Source organism: Electrophorus electricus, chromosome 15 (genome assembly GCF_041902795.1).
Source record: "Electrophorus electricus isolate QZ-2024a chromosome 15, ASM4190279v1, whole genome shotgun sequence".
NCBI classification, from domain to species: domain Eukaryota; kingdom Metazoa; phylum Chordata; class Actinopteri; order Gymnotiformes; family Gymnotidae; genus Electrophorus; species Electrophorus electricus.
In genome coordinates, this window is record NC_137511.1 from 19,842,501 (window position 1) to 19,865,000 (window position 22,500).

The following is a 22,500-nucleotide window of genomic DNA, read 5'->3' on the forward strand; positions in this document are numbered from 1 at the left end:
AATTCAGAACACACTGTCCCAAATGTACTTAGTAACATATTCTTTTAAAATGCATAAAAAGAATAACCTGTTCAAAATACATTCAGATACATTTTAAAAAAGCATTTGTGAATTGGCTGTGCTGTACTGTCAGTATTAATTGTCACACTTTTGGTCAATGTTAGAAAATGAAAGTTTTCTTACTTAGTGCTTTTTAATGGTGAATTTATTAGCCATTGAATGGTGAATTTATTAAGAAGGCCAGTCACTCAATATGAAAAGATTAGCAGTAGTCAGCTTTGATTTTCCCTCCCAGTTTCTGCTCAGTAAAATGGTTTTTGCCTACATACTTCATTATAAATCTGATTTTTTTGTCAAATATATTATAAATAGCCATGACTGGGCTTATCATATAGGAAATGCATTAGTAGACCATTTGCTGCTATTATTGCTGAGATATTCTCCTAAAAATGCATAAAGTATCTGTATTCTGAATACTGCCTTTTCAAACTGTATTGTGGACAGTTAATTATTGTATGTTGAATTCTGGATTGTATTTGGAACCTCTCTTTTTTGGTCTTGTATTACAGCTCTGGTATTTAAATTGTGTATGTGTGCAACAGCAGTTCTCTTTTTGATAAACTCCATAACACTATCAGCAGAGCTGATCCTGTCAGCACGTAAGTAAACATTGCCTTGCCAGAAATGTTTCTACTATCAACAAACTATAATTTATTAACTAAAGTAAATTGTGGATTGTGTGAATTCATAGTACAAGAACTGGATTGCTTAAAAATACTAGGACAACCAAGGGTATTTTTCAGTATTTGATAGGTCCTTTTCTATCCTTGAGCACTTATTGTTAACAGCTTTCATGTTTTACTTTATCTAACTGATCTAAAGAAACTGCATTGTACACAGTCTTTAATACTGTCCACACACCTCTCTGTGTGTTCACTGCAAAAATCCAGACGAACCAGTCTGTGTGTTCACTGGAAAAATCCAGATCAAATCATTTGTGTGTGTCTGAGCATTGGTTTCCTTCTCATAAACAGATACCTCAGCTTCTCTCAGGTTTCATTTGGTGATAGATATTGAAACCTGGATCTGAGGAGCAGTATTAAACCCATCCAGAGTAACATACCCAGTGGAATCTTCCTTTTAATGATCCACTCTCTGTGGGCTTTGTTAAGATCCCACTCACACTGTCCTGGCTGCAGCTCTAGTAACAGTTTCTTGTAATGAATATAACTTCCTTTGCAAACACAATTTTTCTGGTTTATTCTAAATATTGAAGCCATTTTGTCTCTGCTGCCAGTAAAGCAAGAACAGCTTTTTATACAAGTTCCCAAAGGCAGTTGTCTCATTCTTAAAATTTAAATCCTTTAAGTAAACAGAAGGGACATTTCTTTAAACCCATCAGTACTGGTTACTCAACATCAGTGTGTGACACATGTAACAGGGTTTTTGACTGCCAGTGTACATAACAGTTCCTTTTTACTTCCAACACACACATTGCAATGGTAAAATTTTTAACAATACTCTGCAATATTAACCTTCATCATAGTAGAATAATTAATTCATTTTTTCATTAGCATTATTGAAAAGTACTGATTAGGGACTCCATTTCCTCTTTTGTTTATAATCATTAGGAAATGGTAAACGAACAATGGAAGATCTCCAAGTGGTTCTCCTTCCATTTGAATGGGTGTTTGCCATTGGCTATATTATTGCAATCTTTGTAGTGGAGTTATCAAAACAAAAAGGTAGGTGGAGACAGTCACAGAAACATCAAAACAAATAATCACAGAAGATCTAGTGGGCATAAGATGGTCTGTTCCAGTTTATGAGATTGTTTTGCAGGAGTCCTTTCCTAGTGTGTCTAGTGTAACACCTTAGTGTTGCACTAATCAGGCTCAGGTGTTTCACTGATCAGATAAAGAAATATTTAACAATCAGGCCAAGTAATCAGTAATCAGACTAAGACATTCAGTAATCTGACAGTGTAATCAGGTCCAGCTGTTCAGTAATCTGATTCAGCTATTTCACTAATCAGACCCATGTATTCAGTATTGAAGAGGTGTCCAGCATTTGTTGATGTAAAAACATCTTGAACTGGTTAATGAATCTTAATGGACCCCACTGTGGAAGCTCAGACTGGTGTGTATTACCGAGCCCTTTTATCAACAGAACATCATAACAGCCAGTTGCACATGCCATCTTAACATAGCCCCATACTACTACATAACACTATGTGTTTCTCATTTAAAATTGCATTTATGTAAAATTGCTAACAACTAGAATGAATTACATTTTATTTAAAACTACTGTAGAACATCAAAACAACTGGTTTATAGCAGATATATAACTTCAACTTCAAATTTTGTCTAAAACACAGATAAAGAAGATTATGAAGAAGAAGAAGAAGAAGAAGAAGAAGAAGAAGAAGAAGAAGAAGAAGACGAAGAAGAAGAAGAAGAAGAAGAAGAAGAAGAAGAAGAAGAAGAAGAGCTAGATGCAATACAACTGAACCGTGTAGAGGACTCAATACCACAGCATCCTGCAGAGGTAGGATATCCCACACTCACATTCTTCACACACTACAGTAAACACAGACGTATGTAGTGCATCATGCAAGGCATACTTACATAAACATCTGTAGCGTATTAATCATGGAAGGCACAGTCACTGTTTCTGATATACGGCTATAGAAGTGTAATTCTGACAAAAACAAACAAACACAAACAAAAAACAAACAAAAAAACAAACAAACACAGTCAGGGGGTAAATAAGAGTTTTAGCAGAGGTAGGGCCTCATTTATCACAATGGTTCCAAATGCGCTGTTAAACACAGCCTAGTTTATTTGCAAGTTTTAAGAGAAGATAAGTGCTAGAATGTGTATGGCAGGGTGCTGCTCACACAGATGACCCAGTGTCACACCATATGACATTAAGTGTAAAACCAGACTGTTTGCATGAGTTACATGTTTGCATTTGGAAAACTGAAGTGATGTAACCTTTGATCTTTGCTGATACCACATTTATGTTTGTGCAACATGGGAGAGTCAAAGGGCCCTGGATTAGGAGCCAGAGAAGTCACATGGTTTACATTAACCACAGATAAAAAACAATTATTGTGTATAAAAATGTATCAGAATCATCTTCAAAGTCATCCTTAGAGTAGGGACATTTGATGGTCTTGCCTCCAGCTGAATGCATGTAGTTCTAATTTTAGTTCAGCATACATTTTGTGATTAATGACATCCATTTAAATACTAGAAAAACATTTGTGCTTCTATTACTTTATCTCAGTTCTGCCTTTGCCACCATCAAGTAAAGTACTTTTATATAGACTTGTCAATGAGGAACAAACCTCAGGAACAAACCCGAATTACTTTGTTGAAATGGACACATTTTGAGCAGATGTGGGGTCCCCCAGGGTTCTGTTCTGTTAAAATGCTTTTTTCCATTTAGTCCAAGACTCTGGAATGTCTTACCAGAGCTTTGCAGATGATAATCAGATTTATTTGCCTCTCTCACCAAGTAACTGTGGTCTCATTGACTCACTATGTCAATGCGTAAACATATTACAAATGGGATGTTTCATCACAAGAATTTTACCACTGTAATTTTGGGACCACTGTAGTCAACTGATGAACTGTTAATGTCTAAAGATGAATGTAAAATAAATAAGAAGAATGTATGTTATTAATAAATTAAGCATATTAATCATACTGTCTCTAGGGTGGTCACATGACAGATTCATGACCTGCAGAAAAGCCTTCCCCTGGAATGAATGTCTGCGTTGCCATGGAGAGAGGGGTCAAGTACGTTATGAGAAGCTTGAAGATGAGATGGCCTGCTTCCACCGCTGGAGTCCACAAGAGGCATTAGCCCTAGTCTGCATGCACAGGTTTTCCTTCTTGAAGTGGAGTTTCTCCTCAGTCTCACACTAGAACAGAATAACTGTATATTTATGTGTAAATTTGTAACAAGTCCTGTTACCAATGTTAAAACCAGTGCTATTTTGGCTACATCCACCATTGCAAAAAGGATAACAGCACACACTCTTTATGAAGCCAAAAATTTATTTTCCCTGTCTACATGACAACACTGTAAACTGAGTTTCTGAATATCTTTATCATGGAAGGAGCTATGCAGTCTTTGCAAGTAGAGAAAAGCCAAAACACATAGAAAAAGCTGAAAAATAAATAAATAAAATAAAATAAATAAATATATATATATATATATATATATATATATATATATATATATATATATATATATATATATATATATATATATATATATATATATGCGAAGGCCTTAGATAATGGCTGTTTGAGCAGCTGACCAATGGAGTGAAAGTACTAAACATCCAAATCCAATCACCTGTCAGCTTTATGCTTTATTACGTACTAGGAGGACCCAGTGTGTAGTGAGGCTCACAAAATGTGGACAAAACCAATGAGGGTAGCAATGACATCTGAAGTGTCTGTTTGTTTGCTTTGGCATTTATTATTAATTACAGAATTTTTTAACAGTAGAGTAATGCTTACACGGGTCCCCACTGCCCTGCTCAGATTTAAGTTTTCCCTGTTTAATCACTGAGCACCAGTGTTATCTTATGATTCATTCTCCCATATGTTCTTCCAGTACTGTTCTCTTTCAGCTCTGGGTGGATCCACAGTCAGAGTTATGCTGAATTCTGACTGAGAGTGCACTTTTTAGTTTTTTAGCTGGTGTTTCTTTTGTGTATCTCTGCAGTCTTGGTACCAGTGGTGTTCACCAGTTTAGCAGACTTTAGAGCCTCCGTTATAGGTCACCCATTTAATATCTTCCATAGTCAGACACCATCTTTCATCTTTATGCCCTTCTGGAGCTCTGTCAGATGTTGACTTCCATCCAAGTTGTCTTCCTTGTCATGGTTTGTATTTTATAGTCAAGGTTCTCAACCATGACTACTGCAGCAGCATATACCAGTTTGTTGGTTTCTTATACTGGTTTTAGGTACTTTCATATCTGCTAACATACTGTGTGATGCAGTTTAGCTATGATCATATTCCACATGTCCACAGCTGGACCACACAGCATGTCCATGTTACATTCTGCTACTGGTGGATTCCAGCTGCAGTCTGACTGTTCTTTCTCATGTGCAGGAGGTGTTCTGTCTTGGCAGTGGTATTCCCCCCCCCCCTTTTAAAATTATATAATTAATTTGTATCATATGATTGCATTGCGAGATCACAACTGATTTTGATGTCATTTCTTAAACACATTTAAAAAGTTAAAAAAGGGGGTTTATGTCTTAACCAGTAATCATGCAACAGCAAATTATGAACATTATCATTTCTACTGACTGAACACATCAGTCATTTCTACTGACTGAACACTGAAAGTGAAAAGGATTGCAAGACTTTAAACTTCAGGGATTAGCGTCTTTCACTTCATCTCTGTTGTTTGTGTACACGCATGTATACACAGCTTCTTGGGTGTATGTGTTCTTTTGTATATGTATATATATGTTCATAATTTAGTAAAGCTTTATATTTATAAAATTGCTTATGTGTTGTTTTTTATTTTGTCTATAGTCTGTTTGTGCCCCCTCAAATGAGAGGTGCCTGACACCTCTGGTGATAGGAGACATGGGGGGATCTCTGCTGTAGGTGTGGAGTGTCAGTGAGCCTCTGCAGCAGGTGGGGAGAGTCAGTGAGCCTGTGCTGCAGGTGTGGAGTGTCAGTGAGCCTGTGCTGTAGGTGGTGAGCGCAAGTGATATGTCAGCACCAAACAGCAGTCTTAACTTAGTCTGCAGTCTTAACAGCAGATTGTTTATAGGTCAGTGCATCGACTCTCTGAACAGGTAAAACATAAGCAAAGTTTTCATTCTCAGTCCAAATGTTCTTAAGTCTTAATAGCTGTGAGTAAGGGGAGTTTTGCAGGCCGTGGAATGTGAAGAGTTATATTGCACATACAACTGAGAGTCTAGGTTTCACTGAAACCTCCAATAAGGTTATCCTCATGCCAGGATGTGCTATATTCCATGCACATTCAAGAGCTGGAACTTTAGAACCCCTCGAATGTTATGATTCAAACATCTACTTTTTAAAATATAAACTGGTTCATCATCCTAGAAATTCAGAAACACTTTGCATGCACAGCTGATGAAGGACCTCTGTTCAAAACATCCTGTTTATCTGGAAACCCACTGGCAATACAAACAGATATGCCATTAATGTAATGTTCATAAACACTTGCCACTGGAAAGACAGTTTATTAATTATGTTGGTCTGAAGGTGTTCAACATACCGATCAGCAAACCTTCACACTGATGCCTTTGTGCCAGATTCAACAGACTTTGATCAATATGAGACTACAAATAAGCATAAAATCCAATCAGCTCTTGCTCTCAGTTCTCACACACAGTAGTATTTCTTATCATTTATGTTTCTGTTGGTTTGTTATATTTATTCTCATAATGTTTTGTCCAATTTAATAGAGAATCAGGAAATAAAGGTACACCAACAAGATCCAAATTGCTGTCTGACCCTGTAGTTATGTTTGGGCCCATACTCATGTCACAGTAAAGAAATGCCTGGAGAGACAGGCCTTTTTTGTTCTACCATGTCTGTTCTCTTATAACATTGTCAGATTTAACAGAAAACATTTGTGCAGAGCTTCCATAACATGCTCTCACAGTTGGCCAGTGAGCATAAATGCTCATAATCTATTTTCAAAATGTCACAACAAACAATACATATTCTTTTCTTTCAGGATTGTAGTACAGTACTACACTTCTTGCCATGTCTGTGTCAGATAACTCTGATTTAAGAGTCACAGTCAGCAGATAAAAGCACATAAAGTATATATAATTGCAATCAGACACTGTACTTGTGTCTTCTCATAAATTAGGAATTGTCAAAATTCATAGCTATATTAACTGACACGGAATTATAAAATTTGACATTTGAATAAGAAAAAGATGAGTAAGAAGCCAACCACAGCCTCATATCAGTTTGGTGGTTGTCCATAACTCTTCATATCCACAGCCTGCACAACAGACATTAATGAAGGGTGGAGCGTGGGTCGATTGCTCATGTGACATGACAGGAATGCCTTTATAAACCTAAACTGTACAGTCACACGGACTTATTTGATGCATTTCTAAGCCTATCATTATTTCCAAAGAACACCTCACTGTCTTTTATCTTCATATCTTTAATGTCTTTAGTGTCTTCGTACCACTAAAGTACCACTACTTCGTAGTGTCTTCTGAAATAATTTTAACATGCATCCTAACATTTAAAATGTCCAATGCATAAACACCATTTTGGATTGACTATGTGAATAATGTAACGTTAGTAAAGATAAACAAGTAATTTCTGTTAATGATTGGCTCAATAAAGGTTGATTCGCCACGAATTGCTGTTATATGATTGGTTAAAATCGACAACTGTATGGCATCAACTGTTCCGCATACATGTGGAAGTGAAAGTAAAACTGTTCTCATATCTTACGGTAAAACATTTTCCAAACATGAAGATTGGCACAATTCTTTACTTTTTCCTCTCAAACGCCGTTCACGTCTGTAAAGGTAGGCTTTGATTTAAATATTGTTATTTTTAGTTTGTTATAGTTACGTTAGTTTGTTAAAGTTCTGTCGATTTAAATGGCGCCCAATGCGTAATTTAAACGTAGCGAAGTAAACGATACTGATTACTTTCCCGTTTAAACTCTTGATTAGAAATAAAACCACACAAACACCTGGTCGCTGGAAGAAATATATTTTAAAAGCGATACATTTAAAAATGAATAATTTTAATCGCTAAATATGCGTACCAAAAAAGTGTCGATTGCGGCACTTTGATGCTCAAAATTCTTAAGGTCAGTATATTTTCACACAATAACAGATGTACGGTATTATTCAAATTGAGGTTACTATCTTTTATAATTCTAGGAGAACCTGGGATTAAAGGTGCCTTGCTGATCTTGTATAAGAACAACGACTAGGCGTGTCTAGCCAAAAAAAAAAAAAAAATCGTTTCGACTTGTTTTTATGTGCAGTTACAGTGCACACAGCCAGTGGAGCAAGATCGTTTATTTTGAACTCCAAATCTCTTTTTTTGAAATGCAAATCTAAAACTATTACTCCTTTACCAATGTTTCTATTTATTTTAGGGTTCAGTGTATTGGGCCCCTCTGGTCCTGTGGCTGTCCAGCTTGGAGGCTCTGTGATGCTGCCCTGTTATGTTCAAAATCCCATACCAGTGGAAGAGCTGGAAGTGGAGTGGAGAAGAACAGACCCTGAAACTTTAGTGCATTTGTTCCAAGATGGAGAGAGTCGATCAGAGTCTCAGGACCAGGCTTACCATGATAGGGCACATTTCTTTACTGAGGACATCGCCCATGGAAACTTCTCACTCTTACTAACAGATGTGACCATTATGGATACAGGAGTTTACAAGTGTGTTGTTTACAGAAACCAGGAATCTAATGAAACTTTGATTGAAGTAAAGATGAGTGGTGGGTGAATTATTATTAACACTGTTTTGTCATACAGATTGAGTATTCTGTGGGAAAATAATTTTGATTTAACTCTGCTCTAGACATTATTTCACTTGTTTATTTAAATCACATGATGTTTCTTAGACTTTGCTGAATGTATTATAAAATTTTACTATCTGACCTGAGGTTTTAAAATGAAATGCTGAACTGAAATATATCAAATGTTTTATATATTTTTTCAGAGTATTTAACTTTGTCTGGAGGACAGGCTGTGTCTCCATATGTGGGGGGGGGACACCACTCTGAACTGCTCTGTACACTCCCACATCCCCCCAGAGGAGCTTGAACAGGTCTCATGGAAAAAAATGGATCAAGATATTGTAGTATTGCTCTTTGTAGAGGGTGAAATTCAACCAGAGTCAACTAATGAGAGATATATAGACAGAGTTGAGCTTTTCAGCTCTGAGGAAATCCACAGAGGAAACTTCTCACTTAGACTGAAGAACATCCAAACTGAAGACAAAGGCCTGTATATATGTGAAGTTCTCCATGAGGCGTTCTCAGCTAACACATCTGTGGAAGTACTGCAGTTGGGTAAGTTAACATCTCCATGGTAGCAGGGATGTACAGGAATGGGGCCTGACATTCCACATTTGTCTAAATAAAGATGAACAGAACTAAATAACTAATGGCAAGAAGTTTCTGAAAATATGATATTAGATTTTTTATAAAGAAACATGTTTCCATTATGTCCTTTCAAATTTGGTAATCTAGTAATATGCAAGGTATACTTGTCAACATTCTAAGTGATGAAAACTCAGGCCATGATGAACTTTGTTGATAGCTTTAGATGTCAAACCCACGTTTACAGAAAGATACACTGAGAAAAATGAATTAAGCAAACCATAATGGCTTCTTTTAAATACTCTGTTTAAAAACACCAAAAGTTGTGACCAGGTGTCAAAAGACATAATTATTTAGTCAATTTTCCATTTTTAAAAAGGAACTATAAACAGCGAATGTGCTCAAATACCTAAAGTGCAAAATTAATGGCACCATTAAATTAATATGAGCAAAACAAATAAATATTAATGTAATTGTTTGAGGGAATTATCCATTTAGTTATGACAATCAAAAATGTTATTTTCCTAACTAACACGTGTGGTTAGACAGTATTGGAAACTGAGGAGAAATCAATAAATAACAATCTGGCATGTTCACTTTTCCTAAAAAAAACTGCAAGAGACCATGTGTACTTTCAGGATTCTTGGGACTATTGTCAGGCCTTTGTCTGTGTGGAGTTTTTGTGTTCTCGCTGTGTCTGTGTGGAGTTCACGTGTTCTCCCCGTGTCTGTGTTCATTTTATGTGTTCTCCCTGTGTCTGTGTGGAATTTACGTGTTCTCTCTGTGTCTATGTGGAGTTTCCTTCCACATTCCAAAAATGTGCATGTGAGCTTGATTGGTATCTCTAAATTGGCCTTGTGTGAGGAGTGTGTTCATCTGCATGTACCTTGTAATGGACTGTTGCTCTTTGTGTGTGTGTGTGTGTGTGTGTGTGTGTGTGTGTACACTATCAAGAGCGGATTCCTGCCTTGTGCCATGTGCTCCTCATAGATCAAAAGATCAACAGAATTTGATAAGAATATATTCCCTTTTAAGTTGGAATGACATTTAGCTGGATGCAAAAGTGCATCTTTGATCTTTTAATCTATTTATTATTTTATTATTTTTAATGGACAACTCACTGAGACCTACATTGTTGGTTTGTCTTGTTTTATTAATTTTATATACTGTTAAATTATTGCCATTTTATCAAATTCCTTTAAATGTTGTTTTATATTTTTATTTTCTTGTATACTTTATTATATTATTACATGCTCTTTTTACAGGGACCTACAGTGAATTAGACTTTGTACACTGAACAAATACATTTCACATACAGTTAAATACAAGTAATTATGTGTCTTTGCCACAGGTTTCTCTGCCATCCACAAACTGGAGTTGTTTCTCTGTGCTTTTGTTTGTTTATGTGGACTTTCCCTTCTGCTTGTCTGCATACCATGGACGTGTCTAAAACTGGACGGTACGTGAGATCTTCATCTAAATACTGTTGATGTTTTTGGTAATGAAGTTTTCTTATACTGCAGGGAACTTAAATACAGTTCTTCTTAATCTCTTCAGATAACCACATGATAAAAATACAGCATGTCCTCGTCTTTTGTCCAAACATTGTTATGTTTCTTGCCTTCATCCTGTGGGGACAACTTGAGGGTAAGTATTTAACTGACTTTTTGAAGTTTCATTGTGTAGTGTTTGGAAACACTGATTCTAGTCTCTGTTAAAATTTCAAAGGCACACAAATGACATTAACAGTTGAGAAAACTATAATATATGCTAGTTTAGTAATGGATTGGCCTCTCAAACATAAACTTAGAAACAGTATAGGAAATGGTTGTCTGGATAAAATGCAATCAACAAGCATTTTCCCCCAGAACAAGCACAAAATGCATCATGCAGATTGTCCAAAGGGATTTTAGACATGTCTGTTACACCCTCAGATCCTTGGTCACCTGAGATTGAATGTCAGCTTGAATTCTCTAAATTCTCAAACATGGTCTTTTTTATTTATGGATTACGAAAATGTCCCAGAGACTAAAAAATCGAATAGGGCACAGTTTCACAACCAACCAATAGTATATGAGTGGCTAAAAAGTTTCTCAAAATAGTTAGATTCTATTTTTACAACAGTCTTCCTCTGTTAATAGTACACAGTTCCCATAACTGTATGACCTTTTGTATTATGCAATGGCAGTGTCTTAAGGTTCATTCTACAAATTCTCCACTGTATCCGCTGGGACAGCACATTAGAACATGTGAACAGACCTTAAAAATACTAACAAAGACAATTAAATTACAGCCACCAGCTCAAGCACCGCAGTCACTGTGTCTTTTAATAAAGTTTTGGAGCGAAGAAACATACTGTATGAACAATTAAACTATCCCAGTGCTTTCAAAGCATATTGTAAATGTTTGTATTTTATATTGATTTGGGATATGAAGAATACTTATTAAAATTATTTTTATTTTGCTTCAGGATTTTTCAGTGAGGTAGCTGTCTGTTCAGCTATTAATCTCACGAGGATTCTTCGACTGCTGTATTATTCTCCATTCACTTCTAAAGGTATGTTTTACCAAGAAATATTGTCTTGAATTAAGTGTTTGTCAGATTAATAACTTAATATTAATGGGACAAAGGCTGAGGGCAGCGACTATCCCTGTAGTACCAAGGTTTGAGACCTGGGTGTGGTTACTGCACTCATCACAAATGGTGCCAGAAGTGATATGGCACTGAAGGAGAAGGTGGTGTGATGAGACCATCACACTCATTGAAGGAGAAGGTGGTGTGATGAGACCATCACACTCCTTGAGATTAAAAGGGGTGCTTTGATTGTTGTGCGAGAGTGCTAGCTCTTTGGTCTTGTGACTGAGGCATGTGTTTGCCACCTGTAGGAACTGAGGTCAAGAGCCAAGTAGGGTTGTTATCTTTGTCACAGTGTAATTATAAAATCAAGAGTGCGTACTGAATGCTTAATAGTGGAATGGTGAATGCGTGCATTTCCTGAGACATGTACCACTTCATCTTAGTAGGAAGACACACACTGAGGGCCATGACTAACTTATGTAGATACGTATGTAGATAAAGATACCTGACATCAAGTTTTCATTCATTCATTGGCATTTACTTAGGTAGTATTTGAATATTAGGATTTATCTAGATAAATATTTGATTTTCGTGCAACATAATTGTGACACTTCCTTCTGATTCCACCAAAGAACACACCGTTAAACTGCATTTTAGTTGACTGTACATGTCAGTATTAACTTACAGACAATAACTTATGTTTACATGTGAGAAGCTAAATGTGCTATGGGATAACTTTGATACTCAAACAGTACATCAGGCGCAATGACAGTTTTGTGAATAGCAGTCCAAAATATTTGTTTACATGTACCAGATCTCTAAATTTCCCTTTGATGAGATAGAATAAATATACTTTACACAAAGGAAAAAGTTTTTTAATTATATATATTTATATATATTTCTAAAAATGACTGGATTTCCTTCAATGCCATGATTACAGGTAAAGACTAGTCCTCAGTGTGTTCTTGACATCAACATGGCTCAATAATAAGATACTGTGTATAATGGTGTGTATAATGGTGTGAAGTGTGACAGAGTGAGTATAATGGTGTGGGACAGCTCTGTTGTCTCAGAGCCTAAATGACCTGCAGTCACTGAAAGTGCTCTTGAACCCAGATCCTACAGCAGGATACCAGGATGTCTGTAAAACGGGTGTCCTGACCTCAATTTGATATAATCAGTCATTTATATGAGAATTTTCTTTTTTCTTTCAGGAATGAAACTATTAAGTTCATTAGAAGGTATTGTGATGTTGGCTGTTGTTTATTCAGGTAAGTTTACATAATTATTACATTTATGGCCATTTAATTGTATATTTATATTTGTATAATTGTATATGTGTGTCTACGAATGTATATATATATATATATATATATATATATATATATATATATATATATATATATATATATATATATATATAGAGAGAGAGAGAGAGAGAGAGAGAGAGAGAGATATTCAAAATTATAGTAAAGTACACAACAGAGGTTCCAGAGAAACAGAAGGTTTCAAACACTCACGCAATTGTTGATGGACCTCTGTCCGAAGGGTTCCGTTTCTCTGGAAACTATATATATATATATATATAATTCCCCACTTGCCCTCCAGGTGGTCTTTTTCCTTCACGCTCTGCCAGAGGTCTGGGAGCTTGAGGGTCCTGCATATTATCTTAGCTGTTCCCAGGACTGCACTCTCCTGGACCAAGTCTGATGTTGTTCCTGGGATCTGCTGGAGTCATTCTCCCAGTTTGGGGGTCACAGCCACTAGTGCTCTGATTACCATGGGAATCACAGTTCCATTCACCTTCCACATCTCTTCTAGCTCTTCCTTCATCCCTTGGTATTTCTTGAGCTTCTCATGTTCCTTTTTCCTGATGTTGCTATCACTCCAGATTGCCACATGTATCACTACGGCCCTCTTCTGCTGTTTGTTCACCACTACTATGTCTAGTTGGTTAGCTGTTACCATTTTCCAGTCTGTATCTCCAGCACCTGTATCAGGGCATCTTTGCACAGCCTGCCTGGTGTGGTAGACCCCAGCCTCTATTGATCTCGTATTCAGAGCTTGTTCCTGTGCTGCCATGACTAGTGCCTCTGTGCTGCCTTTCAATCCAGCCTTTTCCAGCCATTGGTAGGATTCTTCCATATCAGCCACTTCCACTATCACTTCCGCCTCCTGCTTAGTCTACAGTCTCAGTGTGCTGGATTTGGGATGAAACCCTCCATGCATTGTGAGGAGTTCCCTTGTCTTGATGTCAGTGGCTTCTGTTTTCTCATTAGGCCAGTTTATTATCCCAGCTGTTATACATCTGTTATATTACCCCCTGGTAGTGTGATCCCCTCAGTTCTAGCTACCTTCCGATGTCTCATTCACTTCTGACATACTGCTTGATGACATACATGTAGAGGAGGTGGCTGATCGTTGATCGATTCCGTAGCTGGTATCCATAGACACTCTTGGTGATGATTTCACTTGAGTGGGTTCAGCCACATGCAGAACAGCAACGGAGACAGGGCATCTCCTTGGTAAATCCCATGCTTGATGGTGACTCATACTATTGGTCGGAAATTGGCCTCTAGGGTTGTTTTCCACGGCTCCACTGAGTTTTCTATGAAGGCTCTTAGCGTCATGTTGACGTTATCCCTCTGAAGTATAGGCATTTTCTCTGTTTTGCATATTTTGTTAATTTCACGTTAAAGGTTCTTACTTATAGCATGATACATATATATTACATATCAAAATTTTCAGACCAATCTCAGCTCTCTTCCTAATGAGGTACCATTTCACCTGCAGCACTGCATAAAGAAATAATATGGCCCTAAAGCTGAAAATGTGAGGTCCAATTTTAGAAATTAATTTGTGCAAGTGAAAAATTAGCATTACAATTATAACCAGATAATGGCAGAAAACAGAAAAGTCTCATCTGAACAGAACAGTATTCAGTGTGGCCAAAATGCATCCATTCATCTCTACTATACTAGCTGACTTTCACGCAAAAAATCTTTAACAAGCATTTACTAATGGACAGTCAATTTTGTCAAACAAAGGTCATGACAACTGCATTATAAATCAATTGGAGATAACGGCCAACAGTTAGCATGCTAGATGTTATCTTGATGGCATTTCTAAAAGTCATCAGATTCCATTATTTTATTATAGTAAATACTTTGTCTTAAGTATTCAATTACAGATCTAGCAGGTAGTCACTAATATGTAATGGAATAAAGTAAAGTAAGCTTACCAGACCTGTGCAGAATGACTTTCATTCATGATTTTTCCCTCTTTCTCCTCTAGTGATGTGGCGTGTCTGGGGTACGGAATACAAAATCATGCTGGCTGTTGTTGGGGCTATAGCACTGTTGATCATCATAAGTAGGTGTTTCATTGTTCTAAGTTATTATGAAGTATGTGAGCATGGGCCTTGCTTATGTAGCCAGTCATGTTTTTTACTGTGGTCACATTCCTTTCCATGGCATATGCCATAATCGTATTCGGGGTCGTAATCGTAGTCGGGGTCACAGGCCAGCGTTGAAAAACCAGGAAATGTTGATGTAAATCTCATTCTCTTTATTTCAGGTTTTTTCTTGGCTTTCTGTCTGGAAGACAAATTGCCTGATGGCCTATGGTATTGTCTTTGTAAGTAAAAATGGAATGCTGTAAATTCTTTACTTTTGTTAGCTCATCTACACTTTTTCTTTATGAAGGTACTTTTGAATAAATTCCTAGTCATCTTTCACTCACAACACTTATATAGATCTGTTAATGTGCTGAACTATCTTCACATAAACGTTACTTTCTCAAGATTAGAGTCCAGTGAAAACAGGTTTTTTTTACCATGCAGTAACTTTGACATTGTGTACACAATGTACATTTTAATAAAACGTTCAGTGTCAAAATGACAGATAGAGAAGTTGACAGTTAGAGAAGTTGAGAGAGAATGTTAGACTTGACAACAGGTAACAGGTAATGTGCCACTACATAAGAACTAGAGGGAAAAAATTAAATCAGTACATACACTAATTGATTTTGTTAGGTTTGTTAGGAACTTATCCAACAAAATACATTTTATCAATCTTCAAAAATGGTTTGAATAATACCAAAAAATCCCCACAAAAATACAATTAATAACAATTAAAAAGTTATTTAAAATGAATTCAGACAAGACAAACATCACCTAAGGTTTCTATTTGTAACGTTGAGCGGTAAGGAGGCAGACGTATGTGCGGAGCAGAGCGAGATTTATTCAGGGAAAATCCAAAATCAGAGTCGTTAAGGCAGTCCAGGGTTATGGAGCCAACACGGAGAGTATGTGGATACATGACTAACAAACAAAAACACACGAAGGCAAATGGCTAGGAAAACACTTGGGGCTAAACAAGACAGACTAACAAAAATGAAGGATTTGGAACATAGATTCAAGAAACAACAACAGCGAAACAAATTCAATGAACAGCCAAAAACACAGGGAACAGGACATGGTTTAAATACATGAACTTAATGAGGGACAGGTGTGGAAAATCAAACGAGGGGCAGAGAAAACGAAACTATGGCACGGAACTAAGAAACACAAGACAGGGAAAAACACGGAACACAGAACCCGGGAGGGACTGATCGTGACGCTATTCATGTCTTTCTCTGAGTATGCTATCTCTCCCCTCAGGAATGAAAACATCTTACCACATGTGAGACAGTTAACAGTCCTTGAAGAGCCAATCATGGCTCTTACTGAGACTTTTATTGTTGTAGTCCAACTCCATGCTTGACTTTGATTCTCTAGTTTAATCTGCTGATACAGACTCAAGGGGGCTGATGTCTTGTGCAGGTCTGTTCTTCAGACCACCTCTGTATAGTGGTCACTTTCCCCTTCCTGTTTTGATTTATCACATATCACATGGCATGAAACATCCTTCTAGAGAGAAAGAGAGAGAGAGAGAGAGACAGAGAGAGAGAGAGAACAACAAAATGGTATTTTAAAATTGACCTATGTGAATCCATACTTACTGTAATTAAATCTTAATGCTACAGTCACTGACAACACTTCATAAATTAATTAAATCTACCCTATATACAGGTTTAACATAAATTACATTTTTTTGTTGGTTTTCATTTGTTTGTTTTGTTTGTTTTTTACTCAGCATAATATCTTAAAAATAAATCTGTTTGTATGAGGCCAATAAAGTGTCAACACTCATCTTAAGGGTTTTTGTTTGTAGCATATTGTCATTTTCAGTCTGTCATATGCACCTGGAATCACTCAGCTGGAATAGAGATGCCAGCTTGTCCCTGAAGCTTTCTTAGCCTCCCTCACCACTCTTCTCTGTGTAATGATGCTCTTTTGTTCCATTCACCTTCCACATCTCTTCTAGCTCTTCCTTCATCCCTTGGTATTTCTCGAGCTTCTCATGTTCCTTTTTCCTGATGTTGCTTTCACTCCAGATTGCCACATGTATCACTACGGCCCTCTTCTGCTGTTTGTTCACCACCACCATTTTCCAGTCTGTATCTCCAGCACCTGTATCAGGGCATCTTTGCACAGCCTGCCTGGTGTGGTAGACCCCACACCCTTCTCTGTGTAATGATGCTCTTTTGTATTAATTCTTAATAGCATCATGAACAGTCTTTTCATCATATGGGATTTGGGACGGTTTAGATGATAATTAGTGGCACAGTGTCATCCACCAGTGCACCACATAAATAAATGTATCACAACCATCAGTGCTGGAACATGTCCCAGCCAGAACATCAAAGTGTATCCTGAAGTGTGGTGACTGATAGCTCGCTTTGGCCTTTGAGAAAAATGTTGTTGTGGTCTGATTTGCTAGATGGATGGTGAGATCTTACTTTATAACTGTACGGCGTGTAACAGTGATACAGGGTTGTGATTGTAGGGAGTGTAACAGTGATACAGGGGTGTGACTGTAGGGAGTGTAACAGTGATACAGGGGTATGATTGTAGGAAGTGTAACAGTGATACAGGTGTATGATTGTCGGGAGTGTAACAGTGGACCTGACCTCATGTCTTCTGATTACTCCAAATTTCTATGTGCTTATTCTAATGCCCTTCTCATAGAACAGGTGCCATTCCATTTTAATACATGTTTCAGTCCTAAATATGTGTGATTCAGAGCCGTTAAAACATGGCCTCATTTGTCCTGCTCCATTTTTTACGCTGTTTTTTGTTTCCACATGCGTAGGTGAGTGTAGCATAAACTTCATAGAGATTAATTCAAATCACACACATTCACCTTCTGAACAGTGCAAACAAATGTTAAAAAACTAATTATGATCATGTTGGCCTAGTAAGGTTGCTGTCACGGCACGGCCTCCTCGTCCCAGACATCTTCCTGTGTGTGTGTGTGTGTTCATTTGCATGGCCACGCCCTTTCCGTGTATCACACCTGTTCTTTGTTTTACGTTGTTACTGTGCATGTATATAAAGTCCTGTTTAGTCGTTGGTGTTGGTTGGTGTTTGAGCCCACATAAGCAGAGTGCTTCATTGTGCTTCATTGTGCTTCATTGTGCTTCATTGTGCTTCATTGTGCTTCAGAGGTCGTTTTTAGCAGTCTTCATTGTGCTTGTTTTGTTAAGTGTATGAAATAAACGTCTGTGTGTGTGACACAGCTAGTTTGTGCATCCTACCTCGACTCCCACATTACAGTAGCAACTTATGTGTCTGTACTATCTCTAGAACTACTCATGACACCAGCACTATAGAAATATTGTGGTTTTATAACAACCAGAAAAGAAATCTGCTGTTTGTATTCATACTTTTATGCAGAGCTATTAAAAAGTGCATGCAAATTATGAGGTGTGGTTAGTTCTGATGGGGTTTAAACTGATCGGCATGACGTTGCCATACCTCTGTAGCACCAAAAACCACAGTGTAAGAAACAGGCGCACATTGATTGGTCCCCACTCCTGGTGTCCATCTCTTATCCTCTCTGTCATCATGGAGCAGCACTGCATCTCCAACTGTAAACTGTTGCTGTTTCAATTATGCAGGCCAGGAGGAGAATCTGGGAGTCCAATGTGTGTCTCATAGCCAATATCACATTGGGTCTGAGTGTGTAACTGACAGCCCAGAAAAAAAGCATTCTTTCTCACTCCCTCAAGCTGCAGAGTATTGCAAAATGTCAGCAAAAATGTTTCTGACTGTTGCTGAACAGGTCTAGACTGTTGCGGGACAGGTCTGGGCTGTTTCTGGACAGGGGTCAAGCCCTTTGAGGATTTAAGAGCATGCTTGAGAGTTTGTGCAAACCTGCCCATTGGTGGCTGGGTGATATGGGGCTGAACATGTTTAACATAGTCAGCTATAAAATATGTAATGTTTTAATGTGCAGTGAATTGAGGTCCAGTGTCAATGACACAAACTTCAGGTATTCCATAGTGGCTGAATAGAATTTGTAGCCCTCGACTGGTCCTGTCTGGGTTTGTTTGTAATTTGCACCTCTGGCCACTTTGCATGGGCAGTGACCATGACATTGAACATGTGGCTGTCAGTTGGCCCTGCAAAATCCACATGTATTCATTTCAATGGTTCTCTAAGTCTAATAAGGAAGGGGGACAACTCACTGTTCCTAATATTGTACAGTACTCTTTTGCCCTGGGTGACCAATGTCAAATCTGATGGAGTACAATCTGCCTGCGTTTCAACATGGATTTCTGTGGCTTTGAACACCTCAAGAGTATCCACTTTGTGTCTGTTCCTTGTTCATTATGTCGGTCAACTGTCCAAATGTCTAACTTACTGAAGCAAAATGGCAACACTCAGCGATCATCTTGAGGGATTTAACTCAGTGATCATTTTTAGAGATTTAACTCAGCGATCATCTTTAAGGATTTAACTCAGTTGTGGTGAAAACATACAAAATATAAAAATTATTTTAAAATGTAATGGAAGGAATACTGACAAATATAATGGAGTAAATTTTTAGACTTTGCAAATATAAGAGTATAATGTGGCTTCTTTTAAAACAACTCTTAAAAGTACAATTTCTTCAAAAAAGTTACTTAAATAAATGTCACGGAGTAAATGTAGCACATTACTACCCACCTCTGCCTATGTAAAGCTGAAATTTAAAGTAATTACAATGTGCTATATAAGTGGACTGATTTATTTGATGAGGTTCAAAAACAAGCGCATTTTTTCAGACGAACATATTGGAAGAGAGTTGTATGCAGGAGTAAAATGATGAGGCCATTTATTTATTATTTAGAATCATGAGTCATAAATCCAAAAAGCAGGTAGAGATAAAAATACAATATCCAATCAGCAAAAGTGTCTAGCAGAAAATCATAATATATAAAATCATAATATAAGATATAACATACATGGGGACATACATGATACAAACAGACAGGACAACAGGAATAGAAAAGCTTTAAAATATAGGAGCACTGATAAGACTTTGCAAGGCATGTGTGAGAAAGCAATATATACATGAGCTGGCTGGAAGAGACACATGGAAGAGGTGAGAATTAGGAAGCTTGAGAGGTGGAGTATGTGATCATGGCTGGGGTTTGGGTGCTGCAGGAGTGTTCTGGGAGCAATATTATCAGTAATGTTTGATCCATCTAATTCACCTAAGTGGGAGGGATACTTAAAGCTTATTAAAGTTAGCACAGCAACGCAGTGTTTTCACTGTGTGTCCCTAGCAGAGTATATTGTAGACTCAGTCAAGAACTGCTGTGCCTCTCTGGTCAGTTAAACACTGCAACAAGAGGGGGTTTTACAAGGGCCACTAACCCATGCTCACTGTTCATTACCATGACACAGTTGTCTGTGGTTTACAACTGAGTTTATATGTTCATATTTTTTTCATTTGCAGATTTCCTGTTTAGAATATCAAGAGGATTTCTGTTTGGCATCAGTTTAATTTCAGTTTTCTTCATTGTCAACTGGAGAGGAGATGAAAAAGGTAACAGTGTTTATCAGTACTTTGTTTGCTAGAAGGAATTTTAATATTTTAAACATTTTTCATAGTGTGGAAGATGATACAAACAGGCATAACAGCTACACAGACGTTTCAACATTACAGGGCAACAATGACCAATGGGGATCATATACTGGCAGGGGTTTAAGTAGACAGACTAACATTTAACATTAATCCCTGACATGTGTGAGTCCCCCTGCACACAGCGGGCCATACCACGTGACTCAAGGGTGGAGGAGCCTTCCGTGACAGTACCCCTTCCCAAAGGGTGTGGCTCCTGAAGCGTCCTATACCTGGGCAGCACATCCCGGCCCACCATGCACACACAGACAGACACTGCACGACAATGCCCAGTGCCCACCCAACACAAGGCGGGCCAGGAACTACCACCCAGGGAGACTTCTGTGCACAGGGGAGAAAGGCAGACTCACTGTCTCTTTCAGGGCAGTCCTTAACACTCCACGTAAAGTGTAGCAGTCCTCGACAACGACCCCTCCCTAGGGGCTCGGCTCCCGACGCTTCCCCACGTCGTGACGCGCCTAAACACATACACAAGGCGCACACATACACAAACACTAGCGCCATTCCACACAGACATAAGGCGCTGTGACGTGTCCTCGGCCTCAACGGACACGCGGGGGTGCACGTCCGCCCTGGTTCCAGGCGTGCTCCTCCCCCGAACGGTCCTCCTCTCCTCTATCACTCTTGGAGTGCCCCAGAGGCAGTGTGCCTCAGAGGCTTTGGGCAGACCCCTCCAGTCTTGCTGGCGGGTCCACTGAAGGGAAGGGACTTGGGCTTTAGCCCTACCCTCCGAAGATCTCATTGTGTACCTCAACACAGTAAACATCACATGGATGTTTAAAACATAAACCTGTTTAAGAAGTTTAAAATGTGCAAGGTTCCAATAAACATGCAATACTGACAACTCAAGAGTACTAGATAATGCATAGATGCAGATGGAAGTACCATTAGTCCATTAAAGGACTAGCGAGACAAAAAGGAGAACAAAAAATCAAATTCAAAACACAAAAGATGCCTCAACCACTGTGATAGACTGCCTGGCACAAATAAAAATAATTCAAGCTGGTCTGAGATCAGCACAAACAGAAGGCAAACAGAGAAAGCAGAGGTTATGGTATGTAAGTAAGTAAGTAATGTTTATTTATATAGCACTTATCGTAGACAAGAGTCACAAAGTGCTTTGCAAATTCAGATTACAGGGTAGTAAAACCACAAGTAGGACAAGATAAGACACAACATAAAACCACAATACAACAGTAAAACACAATACCACGCAGTGTGGGTGCTACCACCGCAAATGGTGAGTCTCCATGAGCCTTTAGATGTGTCTGTGGAACATATAAAAGGCTTAGCTCACCTGACCTGATCTGTGGAACACTTAAAAGACATAGCTCATCTGATCTGATCCGTGGAACATATAAAAGACCTAACTCACCTGATCTGATCCGTGGAACATATAAAAGACCTAACTCACCTGATCTGAGAGCGTGAGCTGGTATGTGAAGAAAGAGTAGTTCAGACACACAGGCAGGGGCCTGACCATGCAACACTCTATATGCAATAGTTAGAATCTTAAATTGGAAAACAGAAAGCCAGTGGAGAGATTTCTGTGAGGGGAATATGTGGGATTGTTTTATTGACCCACTGAGTAATAGCTGGAGATGATTTAGAGCAGATCTAAGTTAAGAGAACATTACAGTAGTCAGTGAGCGATGAAATAAAAACATGTATTAGCATCTCAACACCTAAATTATGTATGCTAAGGTGTGCAGCAGAGGAAAAATGTCCAAAGCTTTGCTTAGTCAAGGGGCTGACCTCATCAGGAGCAACAATCAAAACCTCAGTCTTTTCAGCATAAAGATG

The 22,500-nt window shown here is 38.1% G+C and overlaps 2 protein-coding genes across 6 annotated transcripts in view; both read left to right on the forward strand.

The window, feature by feature from the left end:
- LOC145651273 (uncharacterized) overlaps window positions 1-4,216 on the forward strand; it is a 37,407-nt gene extending 33,191 nt beyond the window's left edge. For 2 of the 3 annotated variants that reach the window (XM_081697157.1, XM_081697158.1), the window contains 4 exons: window positions 570-659; window positions 1,632-1,745; window positions 2,378-2,547; window positions 3,724-4,215. In XM_081697157.1, the coding sequence (XP_081553283.1) occupies window positions 570-659; window positions 1,632-1,745; window positions 2,378-2,547; window positions 3,724-3,747 (398 nt within the window). In that variant the 3' untranslated portion in view covers window positions 3,748-4,215. Of the gene's footprint in view, window positions 1-569; window positions 660-1,631; window positions 1,746-2,377; window positions 2,548-3,723 lie in introns of all 3 variants that reach the window. The other variant, XM_081697159.1, reaches the window with a different exon arrangement.
- Window positions 4,217-7,429: 3,213 nt separating this feature from the next.
- Window positions 7,430-22,500, forward strand: part of LOC145651272 (uncharacterized) — a 35,805-nt gene continuing 20,734 nt past the window's right edge. Inside the window, exons 1-10 of one of the 3 annotated variants that reach the window (XM_081697154.1) lie at window positions 7,430-7,570; window positions 8,155-8,499; window positions 8,724-9,075; window positions 10,457-10,564; window positions 10,663-10,752; window positions 11,576-11,662; window positions 12,898-12,954; window positions 14,978-15,055; window positions 15,260-15,319; window positions 20,512-20,601. In XM_081697154.1, coding sequence (XP_081553280.1) covers window positions 8,763-9,075; window positions 10,457-10,564; window positions 10,663-10,752; window positions 11,576-11,662; window positions 12,898-12,954; window positions 14,978-15,055; window positions 15,260-15,319; window positions 20,512-20,601 — 883 coding nt within the window. In that variant the 5' untranslated portion in view covers window positions 7,430-7,570; window positions 8,155-8,499; window positions 8,724-8,762. The remainder of the gene's footprint in view (window positions 7,571-8,154; window positions 8,500-8,723; window positions 9,076-10,456; window positions 10,565-10,662; window positions 10,753-11,575; window positions 11,663-12,897; window positions 12,955-14,977; window positions 15,056-15,259; window positions 15,320-20,511; window positions 20,602-22,500) is intronic. The other 2 variants (XM_081697156.1, XM_081697155.1) reach the window with 2 other exon arrangements.